Raw genomic sequence first — 13,269 nt, forward strand, 5'->3', positions numbered from 1 at the left:
GGCATCGCCCCCCCCCCCCCCAACCCCGATTGCAAATCCTAGGAGTATATTTATTGTATTGTGGTCTTTTCTGAATTCATGGACTTCTCATTTGCAGGAAGACAGCAGGCTTATTCAGCAACTAGCTAGTGAGGACACAAAAGCTGCCAGGAGCTTTGATGCCAACTTTGGGTCTTGCTGCCATGGGGACTCGTGATTCAATAGAAACTTGGATACTTTTCGGCTGTTGGGGCTCAGTGAATAATAGCTTCATTCACTGAGCCTACCAGTGGCTGGCCAGGCATTACCTCATCCCTTTTTTCATGTGCCTTTCTGGCTGGAAGGGAACTGGGGAGGGCCATTCCAGCTAAGGGGTCACTGCTTGGCCTTCCTGTGGAGAGGGGGGTGTGGAATCCACCCTTATTCCAAACGTATCCAAAGACATTACCTCCCAGCCCATTCTCACTGGCCTAGACCCCTAGCCCTTCCCCTCCAGATGATACCCTTTTGCAGAGATGGCACTTTTAGAAAAGGCATGAAGAATATCTGGAGAGAAAGTAGGTGGCCTAGTTTTCCCCACTTGGGCTCAGGTCAGGCTGATTTCCAGCATGTGCCTCCTTTACTTTGTTTCCTTCCTGCCCCTGTGTACTCTACAATGAAGAGTCTTTCATTACTGGGCTTCACAAAAGAGGGAAACTGATTTGAAATAGTTACCTTTCAGCTGATTCCAGGCATCCCACTTGGCCTTGCCTTTGAAGTCCAATATTCCGGGCCGTTCTTAAAGAAGGCAAGGGAATACATTATTAGATTTGCTCAAGTTCTAACATTGAACTTCATCAACTTTCTTTCCATGAAAGTCATCTTTTATTAAACTGATTCCTTCTAGGTTCTCTCATGGAATTTAATGAGTCTTGCACAGTGGCTTCTGCCTTAACAGATCCAGGTATACAGAAATCCAAACTTAAGAATCTAGAGAAAACAGGAGGGAAACTGTTCTCATTACAGGAGAGTTTCTGAATTGCAAGTTACCTTCAAATTCTATCCTTTAAAAAAAAAAAAATCACTTAAAAACTTAAAGATCTATGCACATGGCTCAGAATTCAAAGCTACAAAGGTTAGCAGTATCAAAGTTCCTCCTACTTCTGCTTTCCGTCACCCAATTTCTCTCCCTAACGCATCATTGTTATCAGTCTTCTGGGTATTCTTGCATGTGAACTGTCTGTTCATATCCTGGTCCCATTGTTCTAGCAAGTTGTTAGACTATTTCCAGATGGGTAATCATCTGTAGTTGGGAAACATTCCCTTTCCTCCCCGATGATCTATTTCACTGCTAAGAGGAATGACTGCAGTGTCCATAACCTGGAACACTGTGTTGAAGAAAATAGCAAGTGCTCCTGAGTGCTTTCAAGGCAGCATTCCTCGGGGAACCTAAGAAGACTATACCCAGTCAATAGTAATCACCAGAATCCCAAGCAGCACTCACTGAGCCCTCTATCCACTGGGGGCCCTCTATCCACTGTGGGCATGTATATTTGCAATATCCAATTCAGGATCATTTGCCACTTGTGGCAACTAAGTTTCCCAGAAAAAGAGCTCATGTAGCTAGCACCTGAACTTTAGATACTATTTAACTATTTTCAGTTCTAATGTAAATAGTCATCAGTGGCTAGTGGCTACTGTATGAAAAGTACAGCTCTAGAGAGAGCCAATATCTCCAATCAGGCAGTGATAGACTCCATGTCCATCTACCTACATTTATATGAGAGCAAGTCCCTTTAGCTCAAACAGAGGCCACGCTCTGTGAAAACACTATGTGACAGAAAAGCATCTCAGCCCCTCTGGCCACACCCACTCCACTCTCTTTTCCCTATTTGGTAAGAGATAATTTATACACCTACTGTAAAACTCATCTTTGCTACAAGACCTTCCTTAACTAAGCCCTTGATGTGAACCATAGAGTCTCATTTGGCATTGCCCAAGATCCTTAGTTTTGGGCATTGCTGCAGTTGGCCAGCTGCCAGCCTACCAGCTCCACCCTCCACCCTAGCTCCTGAGGAACTGGGGCTATGGTTCCCCTCCTCTTGAAGGCTCGAGGGTCACTCCTTTGATGCTGACATGACCACTGACTTTTGAGTCCCTGCATGGAATGCATTAAGCTCTCACCTCACTGTACAGTTTTAATTCAGGAACTTAGTTTGTCTAAAAACTGCCCAAGTCAGGAAAGATAACATTGTAGATGATAGCTTCAAAATCTGCAACAAGATTTTTGGATAGGGAATAGAAATCATCAGGAAGGTACAGACTGTAGTTCACAAAAACATTCCTGACTGTCCCAAGACACCAGGTGCTTCTCTGCTTCTCCATAAGGCTTGGTGGGAGGACTGTCCACCCAGGGTGGAAGCAATACTGCTCAACAAAGCTAATTCTGAGCTGAAAGCCTGGAACAGAGCTCTTTTCCTGGAGTTTTATTTCCTCCCCAGTAGATGGAAACTTCTGGTGATAATTAGATAAGCCCTTCTAAAACCAGGATTGGAATTCTGCTACCTGAGTCACTGAAGATCCAGGAATATGATCTTTGGGGAAATTCCCTAGCTTAAACCCCAAGAACTGTGACCATGCCATGCCTGAAGAATAGAGCCTCTGGTAGTTTGAAAGTGAAGTTCCCACAGACTTCCAATTAAGGACTCCCAGCCACTGACAAGCCCCTGCTTTGATGAGCAGTTCAGCATACCTGTATTTATGTCGCCCACAGTTGCTTGTTTGTAGTGGCTGTAGATGAACAGCATCTCATCATCTGCTGGCTGGGTCTTGAGGTGCTTAACCTCTTCAGCAGCTTTGTCAAACTCAGCCTAAGTGGGAGGGAGGGGAGAGGAATGAGAGTGGATTCCAAGTGGGATAGGGCAGAAAGTGGCCTGAATGGAGCCCAGGGACAGGATGAGAGGATGGAAAGGCAGCATTCCTAGTGCCATGCAGGACAGGAAAAGCAGCACCCCTCAAGAGTGTCTCCCTTCCCCACTACGGATTCAGTAAAATAAAGAGGGGAGGTGCATTAGTTCACTTATTCAACCTACAACTACTTTCTGGTGCTCCTACAACAGAAACATCAGGTGTTGGAAATACAGTGGTGAGAGAAGCAGGACAAGACTTGGCCTACAGTGGGTGGACACTGCGGAAAAGTAGCACGGCCAACTGCCTGGCCACCACTGGGCCAGACTAGGGAATGGCTGAGGTCCCAGTGAAGCCCTAACCTAAGGAGAGGGGTGGCACACTGTGCTCGAAACATCTGATAAAGGAACAGGACACAAATACAGTGTTCTCCAGCAGGAGTCCGCTGGCCCCTTTTCCCATGGGGCCTGGGAGTTCAGCGCTGACCTCTGTCCCAGTGCCCGGAGTGGGGAGAGGCAGGTGGGAGGAGCCAGAGATCGCCCCACATAGCTCGGTGCTGGACAAGGGTCTACATTAGAGGGCAGGGAAAGGCCTCTAGGTCACTTCTACCTGATCAGCCACTCTCCTCTCCCCGCACGCCAGACTTAGCTCTTACTTCTCCTGACCTCCACTACCCAGCTACGGTCTCTTTGCCTTCCCACCTGGCCGTGACTTCGCTCCCCCACCGCCAAGTCCCGCCAGATCCTTCCAAGTGTGGGGCTCAGTCTCCTTGCTCTTTCAGTACATGCAATCACCGTCCCGTCAATCACCCCATCTTTCTATTGAGGACCCTAGCCTCCCACTCTAGCCTGCTTCGCCACGAAGTCCACCCCATGGGCAACTTTCCAGCAGTTGAGGAGTGGGTAGCTGTTTTAGAAATCCACAAACGGAAAGTTCCGCTTACAAGGCTGGGTGCAAAGAATTAGGGCTGGGCATGGGTCCAGGAGCAATAGCAGGGCATCCGTGGGAAGGACTCCGCGGGGTTCTGCCAGCCGGACGAGATCCCCACTCTGGCCTCCCGCCCCGCTCCACCTTCGCAGTTTGGCAGGGCACGCGCTGTACCTGAGACATGCTGGCGGGGTTACAAGGATTCCTCGGAGTGGGAGCGGCAAGAGCAGGAAGCGACAGCTAACAGCGGACTGGCCAGCGCCTTTAAATGCACAGCCCCGGGAGTCCCAGTCTCGCTCGGGCGAGCATCAACAGCCAATCAGAAGCGGCTTCTACGTCGGGGGCGTGTTTAGGTTCATCTCCCCGCCAGCTCCGCCCAAGCTCACGAAAGGCAGATTGCGCACGCGCAGGGCAAGCCGCAGGGGACGTCGGGAGCAGGTGGGGAACGCCGAAGCAGTGGGTGTGCGGTGGTGCGGGTTATAGGTCCGCAGCCGGGTTGCGCTCCCAACAGATGTTGGGGGCTGCATACGGGTCTAAGGGGGTGGAGGCTGAGGCCCGAGGGCAGACGCCTTAAGGGTTTTAAAATTATGCCCGGCGCCAAGAGGCCGGAAGTTGCCAATCCGAATAAGTAACTTCTCAGGCCTGGGGATTGCAAGTGGGACCCGCTGCTCCCAGGGCTGATCCTCCGGAAATGGCCCCTGGTGAACCGTGTGATGGTAGCAAACTGGACTGGTCCCAGAAAGGCTAAGCCCAGGACTCTTCCTCTGAACTTTGGCACGTTCTTTGACCTGTTAGTTTGAAATCCTGATTTTAAACACGTTTGTGGTGCCATGCTTCATCTGGGGCGTTAAAGGCAGGGACAGTGGTTTGTCTTAGTGGACTTGGACAGGAAAAGGTGCTCAGCAAACCTTTATTAAGTGACTTTTCATCCCGGATTTTTGTCGAACCTTTGTCAGCTAACTTGCACTGTACTAGACCTGGTGGAAACATCACTGTGCAAAACAGATGAATCCCTGGAATCATGGAACTTACAGTGGGTTAGTAATGCAATAAATTATATAGAGAGTTTTTAGGGACACAGAGTTGGACATTTTAAGTTGGAGGCAGGGTGTAGGGAAATTGATATTTGAGCAAGTCCCACAGGAGGGGAGGGAACGTTCTGGCAGAGAACAAGTGCAAAACAAAATGTGGGCAGGATATAAAGGAGGAGAGTAGAAAGGCATGAGGCTGGGGAGGTGGCAGACCAGCTAGATGATGCAGAGGTTGGCCATTCTACATTGGACTTTCATCCTGATGGAGATGACAAGTAATCAGAGGGTTTTGAGCAGAGATGATGAATGAGACAGGGATCCATCTTTGCAAGGTGGGTACAGAGGCTGATCTTAGTGGGAACAGAGGAGAGGCACTGGTGGATAGAGTAGTTTGAGGGTTGATGCTTTGGAGGCTAAGGGAAGAATTTTCAGGCAGTGGTTAAAAGGGAGTTGGTGAAGGAAGGGAAATGATGGAAAATGCCTTGGAGATCATTAATAAAGAGATCATTCTGAGAATAGGTTTAGAATTCTCTGTCAAAGGCAGGTCAGAGCCACCAGAGGCATCACCTGGCAGGTGGCTGAGGCGGAGGAACCTGATCAGATACCAGGGATTAAGGTGGTGTCTCCCCCCTCATTGCTTCTAGCACTGCATATAAGAAAAAGAAATGACTGGGCACAGGGTCTATGCCTGTCATCCCAGTGACTGGAGAGGCTGAGGCAGGATAGGAGGATTACAAGTTTGAGACCATCCTCAGCAACTTACTTGGTGAGACCCCTTGAAACTTAGTGAAACCCTGTCTCAAAAAGGGATGGGGACATGACTCAGAGGTTAAGTGTCTCGGGTTTCAATTCCCAGTACCAATAGTAATAATAATAATAATTATTATTTCTCTGCAATTCCTGATGTGTGACAAGAGGGCTACAGATCTCTACCTTTTTTACCCCCCCTCCCCCATTTACAGCTGTATGTGTTCAGAAAGGAAGGCCAGGTAGAAGCTTTTAGATGTCACTTCATAACTTAATGTAGGTCAGGCTTTATAAATGGGAAGAAGTGGAACTTTAATTGTAGGGAACAAACCCAGAGTTGTTAGTCTATGAATAATATTGTTTGAGAAAGCAAAACTAAATTAACAAGAACCTTGGGGTTGAATTTGGGAAAATTTTATTCCAACTGTAAGAAATGCAGGCTTCGTCCACAGTGATTCTTCAAAACTTCTTTTCCCTATTGAGGCCTAGGTGAATACTGTGGCAGATTGAAAATATTAGATAATCTTGGATAGTTTGTTTTTCTTATCATTTTTCCAAGATCAGTGGTGTGATTGATCTGCATTTGACTGGAGTCAAATGTAGAAAGCAAGGCTAGTGAGAGTGTTGACGTTAAATATACAGTCTCCAGTTCGAGTAGGGTTGATTGTTGTTGCTTGTTTGGAAGGCATTTCACCCTTCCAAAAGAATTTTTTTTTTTCCACGTTGTGGTTTTGAGCTTCCCTGTTAATTCTACAAAAGTTATTTAAAGTAAATGAAGTATGAAATGAATAAGGGTTGTAGATCCCAGGGAGGAGGATGCTAAGTGACCTTGACTAGGAAAAGGAAGAGTGCTTTTGCTTATTGCAGCGTGCATCCTAGGCCAAATTTCAAAGTAACTGGAGGTGTTCTTTTAGCATACTTTCTGCTTCCTTTCCTCACTTCTCAGTGATTATTTTTGTTACTTCTGTCTAGGGAAATTCCACCTTAAGCCCTTTAGTTGGTTCTTATATTCTAGGAAATAGGGATGGCATTCAAGCTGCCACCTGGGATTTCATTTTTTGGAGTCTGGGTGGGTGTTAAGCAGGATGTTTATCAACCTTTTAGCAACATTAGCAACAACAGCAGCATTCGAACTGTGCTGTTTATAAAACTCAACCATGCATATTATTCCATTCATGAGGCTCAAGAAGTCTGATGGCTTCTGTTTTCAGTTCATAAATAGTAAAAACAAGCTAGATGGATTGGCTAAGTTACCTAAAATAAGGCATGCATCCTGTGTCCTGGGGGTTCAGATAGTTGTGTTGGATATCTAACAGCCCTGGCAGCAGGTGTAGGGCTGAGCCCTGGTTTCTCCCTTACATACACATTGGATTTCATTTTTAAATATAAATTTTAGGGTATATTTGAGGTCAATGGATTGTGTGAGTTTTTAATTCTGCATTTCTATAGGCCTTGAAAGGATCATTACTCTTCATAATCCTGAGAAGTTGCAAGATCTCCACAGCTACCCAGGAGGCTATAAGGCAGGAGGATTGCAAATTTGAGGCCAGTCTCAACAGTTTAATGAGAGCCTGTCTCAAAATAAAAAATAAAAAGGGCTGGAAATGTAGCTCATTGGTACTGGATTCAGGCTCTAGTGTGGGATAGATGGGGAGAGTATAAGATCCTCAGCTCTGTTTATGTCTCTATGAGCAACTAACACATGTTGTGATTATTTTATTTATAATTATTTTAATTTTCTACTTCTAAGTTTTCTCCCCTACATAAACTAGGGAGGATAGGGGTCACTGTGTATTGGCCACTGCCTTATCTTCAAGTGCCTGGTGCTTAGGTACTCAACATGATTGTTGGATGAATGAAGTGCTTTTCTCTCTCTGAAGATTTGTCCCTTCTGATTAGCTGTGAACTTGGAAACCAACTAAATTTGTTAGAAACAAATGTGAAACTGTGGGCTTGAATAAAGCAGATGAACTCTGTTGCAAGGTCCCATGATCTCTTTGTAGCAGTCCAGCTTTGGAAGCAGAGTGCCTGGAGGGTTAAAGGAAGATGGGCAACCTGCCCAGCCAACTTGACAGCCAAATTAACCTAGCCAGCCATAGAGAGGCTATTGTCATTGTTGTACCTTGCTTTTGCATCTGTGGGATACCATTTTGACCGCCCATAGACTTCACTTGCTGGCTTTCAGCTTGATAGGTAAGATATATTAACAGGTGCAAGTGGTTCTTGCCCCATGGGTGAATAATAGTTTAATATTAGGTGTCTTGGTATAAACTAAACCTCTAATTTCTAAAAGTAATCGGATTATTTAGAAGTTACTAGAGAGATTCACTGGAAGGAAATGCATTCATAATTGATGAATTATGTTCATTCTGTATGTGTTTTCCTATTCTTGGAATGTGATTCCTGTGGCAGGGCTTCAGCAAAGATGGGAGGAGGCTTCGGGAAATGCTTCTGGGACTACAGAGGGGAGAGATGGATGGAGTGGAGGGTTGTGTGACGGCTGAGGGAGGTCAGGGCTGAAAGTGATGGGGCAAGAAGAGTCTGGGCAGTGCCCTCTTTGCCATTTATACCCTCTTCTTTAGAGGAATTGCAGCAAGGGGCATGAGATGAGAGTGAATGTGGGTGTGTGGGTGGCATGCCCCGTGTGTCATTTTTCCCTTCCTTCCTTCTACCCAGGCAACGGGGGTGGGTGGTAGGATGATTGAGGAGAGATAGGGAGAAAACTCTAGTGGGAGATTCTGGTAGGGAAGTTTCCTAGGCTGGCTGGGGGTAAGGAAGGAAAGAAAACTCCCTATAGAATTGCTTATCCACAGTTTGTCATCCACTGGTCAGGCCCTTCCTGTATTCTTGATTAGAAATAGTTATGATTACAGGGCAGAAATAATGGAACATGATGTAAAATGTTTTGAGTTTAATAGTATAGTTCTTGGTCAACCTCACTACAAACATATATTCTACATTGTTTTCTGCATCTTTGCCTGTTTCCTAGTTGCATATGACAAGCACTTGGTAACTGCTTCCAAGTTAAGCTATTAGAGATGAATTTTCTAGGCCCCCCCCTTTTTTTGATAGTACTTGGGATTGAACCCAGGACATCACATACTAGGCAAGTGCTCTACCCCTGACTTGGATTCCCCTTTTAAATTTTATTTTGAGATAGGATCTCTCCGAGTTGCCCCCAGGCTGGCGGTAAACTTGGAGTCCTCCTGCCTTAGCCTCCCAAGTAGCTGGAATTGCAGGAGTACACCACCACTATCAGGGAGATGAATTTTCCTACCTCTTTTATCACTTGCCATCAAGGAAATTAGAAATGTTTAAAACCTGGTGGCAAATACCATTAAAAAGAAACTGTTTTGAAATAATGCCATTTTAACAAAAGCTAATTTTTTTGAGATAACTAGATTCAAATGCAGTTGTAAGAAATAATACTGAGTGATCCCTTGTATCCATTACCTACTTCCTCCCAATGATAACTGCTATGGTTTGAATATGATCATGTCCCCCAAAGGTCATTAAAACTCAATGTAAGAGTTTGGTCCCCAGGGTGGCTGCATTGGGAATGCAATCCTAGTGGCAGGTACTTAGGTCATTGGGGACTGTGAAACGTCATATACTTTTCCTGCTTTCTGTCATATGATGTGACCACTAGCTCCGACATGCCCTCCTGTCATGATGTTCTGCTCTTGCCAGAGCCCCAAAACAATGGGGCTACCCCATTTTGTACTTGTATCTAGAATCGTGAGCCAGAATAAATCTCTTTACTTCATAAGTAGGCTGTGTAAGGTATTTGTTGTAGTGATATGAGGCTGACTAATACAGTAACATCTTGCAAAACCATGTATAAGACCTAACAGTGCATTGATATATTTGGAGATAACAGAACACTTCCATCAACAAGGACCCCTTGTATTGCCCTATTAAAGCTGTTACCACTTCCTTCCTGCCTCTCTTCTTCCTTAGACCTCAAGAACATTATTTAAATGAAATCATGCAGTGTGTAACTTTTGGGGCTTGGTTTTTCACTCAGTAGTTCTCTGGATATTCCTCTACCTTGTCAGGTGTTATCAGTGGTTTGTTCCTCTTTGTTGTAGAGAGGTCCGTCACCTGGATGAATCAGTCCATTTAACCATTCCCTCCTTGAGAAGGATATCTGGATTGTTTCTACTCTTTGACTTTTGTGAATAAAGCTGTTGCTATCACATATACAGGATTTTGTGTGAGTGCACATTTCTCCTTTTCTGGAATAGATGTCCAGAGTGAATTTCTGGGTCATAGGTGGTGATTTCATGTACAGTTTTGTAAGAAATCACCATACTGTTCCAGAGTGGTTGCACTATTTTAACATTCTCACCAGCAGTGAATCAACAGTGAATCTTCACATCCTTGCAAACATGGCGTCATTACTATTTTTTTTCCCAAGCCAAACTATCCAGCTTTATTAAAAATACTTTTCATAAACAATCATGATATTTCAGGCAGGACATGGGCAGATAATTGTTAACAGTGTACAACAACTTTCAAACTCCCATCTTGGATGGACTACCAAAATTAGAGCCACTATAAAACCCAATGAAGTCTTCATTTGATCCTCTGAATAAGGACAGTTTAGAGTGAGGGTTGATGTTTCACCTTTAGCATGTTGTTTAACTACTTTTGAATTGATCCTGACTTCCAGGAAATAAAATGAAAATGGCAGAATTATTAATCTGAAGATCTGCAATCTAGAAAAGGAACTGCTGCTCTTTTAGTGGACATTATCTCAATGATGTCACTGGGAAGTCCTGGTTGTAAACCCAATTGGTGGGTGTCAGGTCTCAATAGATCTACGAGTTCAGGGAAGTTAAGTCTATGCAGTTGGCAGAGAGGAGAGGAGGACCTAAAGATGATTTGAGTGTTTCCACACCACGAGGCATTTGTGCCAAGGCTATGTGTGCCAACATCAGGGAATTCCTCTTCCTCTGAGCCATGAGGAAATTTCTCAGTTTTCCTCCTCAGCAGTCCAGGTTTGGAGACATTCTGTCGGTGCCGTCTGTTCCTTTTCCTCCAAATAACAATGAAGTGTTCTGTGTACTAGCAACATAGCTTAAAAAAAAAAAAAAAGTAAAACTCTTCCTTTTTATAAAGCTTGATTAAAAAAATAGTATTTCAAACTTTACAGTCCTCAGAGGTCCACAGTTATCAAAAATGCACACACTTCACTGGGCATCTCCAGTACCTTCTGCTTTCTGTGCCTGGTCTGTTGGGCATCTATATTTTCTGCAGGGTTATTCCCATCATTGCCAGCGTTAGCTCTTCCCTTTTGCCCTTTGGGTACTTTCTCTCCCTTCTTTGCAGGGGCCTTGGCTTGAGCTCTGGAGGAGCAGGTTTAGCAGACAACCTTGAGGATCTTCTCTGTGGTTCGTCTGCATCTTGGCTTTATCTCCTTTAGCATTTCCTCCAGCCTTTCCTCTGGGCATGGTGGAGACAGCGATGGGCTGCAGGCACTGGATGCAGAAACGCAGTGTTGTGCAGTTTTGGTCAGTTCAGAGGTGTTCTTACCTCTTCTTCACACTGCTCTAGCACTGTCTTGGGTTTGCCATTTATCTGTTTTCTCCTGGGAAATGTTTTCTCATGTCTTCTGCCCATACTCTCATTTGATTTTTTAGAGTTGATTTTTGAGAATTCTTCATGTATTCTAGATACCAGTCCTTTGTTGTATAGGTAATTTGCAAATATTTTCTTCCAGGTTCTATTTATTTATTTATTTATTTATTTATTTATTTATTTATTTATTTATTTATTTATTTATTTATTATCCTCCTAGCATTGTTTCACAGAGCCTAAATTTTTAAATTCTGATGAAGTACAGTTCACCAGTTTTTCTTTTTCTGGATTGTACTTTAGTGTTGTCTAGAACTCTTTGCCTCATCCTAGATCCTGAAGATTTTCCATTTTTCATTAACATTCTGTAGGTCTGTATTTTATATTTAACATAATACATTTTGAGTTAATTCTTGGTATAAAGTTTAAGATTTAGGTTAAAAGCCAGGCCCAGTGGTATGTGCTATAATCCCAGTCACTTGGGAGGCTGAGGCAGAAGGATCACTTGAGCCCAGGAGTTTAAGGCCAGCCTGGGCAACATAGCCAGACCCTGATCTTAAAGGAAATATTTAGATTTAAGGTTCTTTTTCCCCCTTGGTGTCCAATTGCTTCAGCACCATTTGTTGCAAAAGTGATTTTTCCTCTGTTGAATTGCTTTTGCACTTTTGTCAGTAATCTGTTAGGCATGCTTATGTGGTGTTTTCTGGGTTCTCTGTTCTGTTCCATTGATCTCTTCCCCTGTTCCTCCACCAATGTTGCACAGTGTTGATTACTGGAGCTACTACCATAGAGTTGAGTCATGTTTTTAAATCTACTCTGACCTTCTCTCTCAGTTGGTGTATTTAGATTATTTAGATTTAATGTAACTATTGACATATTAAGGCCTGCCATTTTATTTTTTTGTTGCTTCTGTTCTATTTTATTTCTTTTTCTTACTTTTCTGACCGTTACTTGAGCATATTTTAGAGTTCCTTTTTTTTAAACTTATCTGTAGTGTTTTTGTGTGTATCTTGTGTAGTTTTTTAGTGGTTGCTCTAGGTAATGCATATTATTTGCAGTCATAGTCTTAGTGTCATCATTTTATCAGCTTGAGTGACGTAGAGAAAGTTTACCTCCCTTTATCACCCTCTGCCCCCTCCATAATTGATAATTGCTGTAAATATTTCCTCTGTATACATTTTGAATCTTATCAGGTAATGTGGCAACTTTTCTCTTTGCATACATGCATATAATATTCATTTTTAATTATAATTTAGAAAACTCAGGAGGAAAAGGAATGTATTTGCCCACAGTTTTGCTTAGTTTCCTTCCATCCTGTTGGTTCAAGGTGCCTTTTCTAACTGCTTTCTTTTCTGTTTAGACTTTCTGTAGCCATCCTTTTAGTTGAGATGTGCTGGTGATGAATTCTTTTAGTTTCCCTTTGTCTGAGAATATTTTGATTTCCCCCTTTTTTTCTGAAAAGTGTCTTTATTGGACAAAGAATTTTGAGTTGACAGATTTTTTTCTCTCAGCATTCAAAGTGTGTGCACTTCCTTTTGGCCTCCATAATTTATGGTGAAAACCCTACTGTCATTTAAATTGTTTTTTCAATAGGCTCTTTTGCTCTAAGTCTTCTTCCAATATTTTTTTTCCTTTGCCTTTAGTAATGAAAAGTTTGTATTGTGTTTTGGTGTAGATTTCTTTGATTTTGTTCAGTTTACAGTTCCCTTCTCAAGTCTATAAGTTTATGTCTATAAATAAATTTGGGATGTTTTCAGTCTTATCTTTTTAGGTCCACCCTTTTGTCCCATCTTTTTGAACTCTGATGACAAGAGTGTTACAGTTCCACAGGAGATGTTTTTTTGCCTTTTTTTTTCCCCCTCTGCTCAGTTATTTCATATAGAAGGAGAACATTTAAAAAATCCTCTTCAGATCATGGCAACTTTAATCTATCCCAAAAGCATAGCCACAGGTTCTGCTTATTTGCTTATTTTTTAAGTCTTCTTTTTTCTCCATTGTTCAGATTGGGTAATTCCTATTGCTTTATCTTCTTGTTTACTTATTCTTTAATTTGTTCCTTCCATTCTGGTGTGAGCCTACCCATGGAATTTTTAAATTTTGGTTATTGCGATTTTTTTTT

The 13,269-nt window shown here is 43.2% G+C and overlaps 2 protein-coding genes and 1 non-coding gene across 12 annotated transcripts in view; 1 reads left to right on the plus strand and 2 right to left on the minus strand.

The window, feature by feature from the left end:
• Nucleotides 1-4,105, minus strand: part of Dbi (diazepam binding inhibitor, acyl-CoA binding protein) — a 5,579-nt gene extending 1,474 nt beyond the window's left edge. Inside the window, exons 1-3 of one of the 2 annotated variants that reach the window (XM_015501702.2) lie at nt 3,967-4,105; nt 2,711-2,828; nt 694-756 (exon numbers count right to left, since the gene is read on the minus strand). In XM_015501702.2, the coding sequence (XP_015357188.1) occupies nt 694-756; nt 2,711-2,828; nt 3,967-3,975 (190 nt within the window). In that variant the 5' untranslated portion in view covers nt 3,976-4,105. Of the gene's footprint in view, nt 1-693; nt 757-2,710; nt 2,829-3,808; nt 3,930-3,966 lie in introns of those variants that run through there. The other variant, XM_015501703.2, reaches the window with a different exon arrangement.
• A 6-nt stretch (nt 4,106-4,111) lies between these two features.
• The window catches only part of CUNH2orf76 (chromosome unknown C2orf76 homolog), a 58,818-nt gene continuing 49,660 nt past the window's right edge, over nt 4,112-13,269 (plus strand). For 4 of the 9 annotated variants that reach the window (XM_048810423.1, XM_015501701.2, XM_048810425.1 and 1 more), the window contains exon 1: nt 4,112-4,230. Coding sequence is in view for 2 of the 9 variants with exons in the window: in XM_048810421.1 (XP_048666378.1) it covers nt 5,123-5,155 (33 nt within the window). In the remaining 7 variants the exon portion in view is untranslated. The other 5 variants (XM_048810418.1, XM_048810419.1, XM_048810421.1 and 2 more) reach the window with 5 other exon arrangements.
• On the minus strand, nt 13,006-13,161 carry LOC125618897. The gene has a single exon (XR_007350270.1). It is a non-coding gene; the product is annotated as a small nucleolar RNA SNORA29 (small nucleolar RNA).

Source organism: Marmota marmota, unplaced genomic scaffold, assembly GCF_001458135.2.
Source record: "Marmota marmota marmota unplaced genomic scaffold, marMar, whole genome shotgun sequence".
NCBI lineage: Eukaryota > Metazoa > Chordata > Mammalia > Rodentia > Sciuridae > Marmota > Marmota marmota.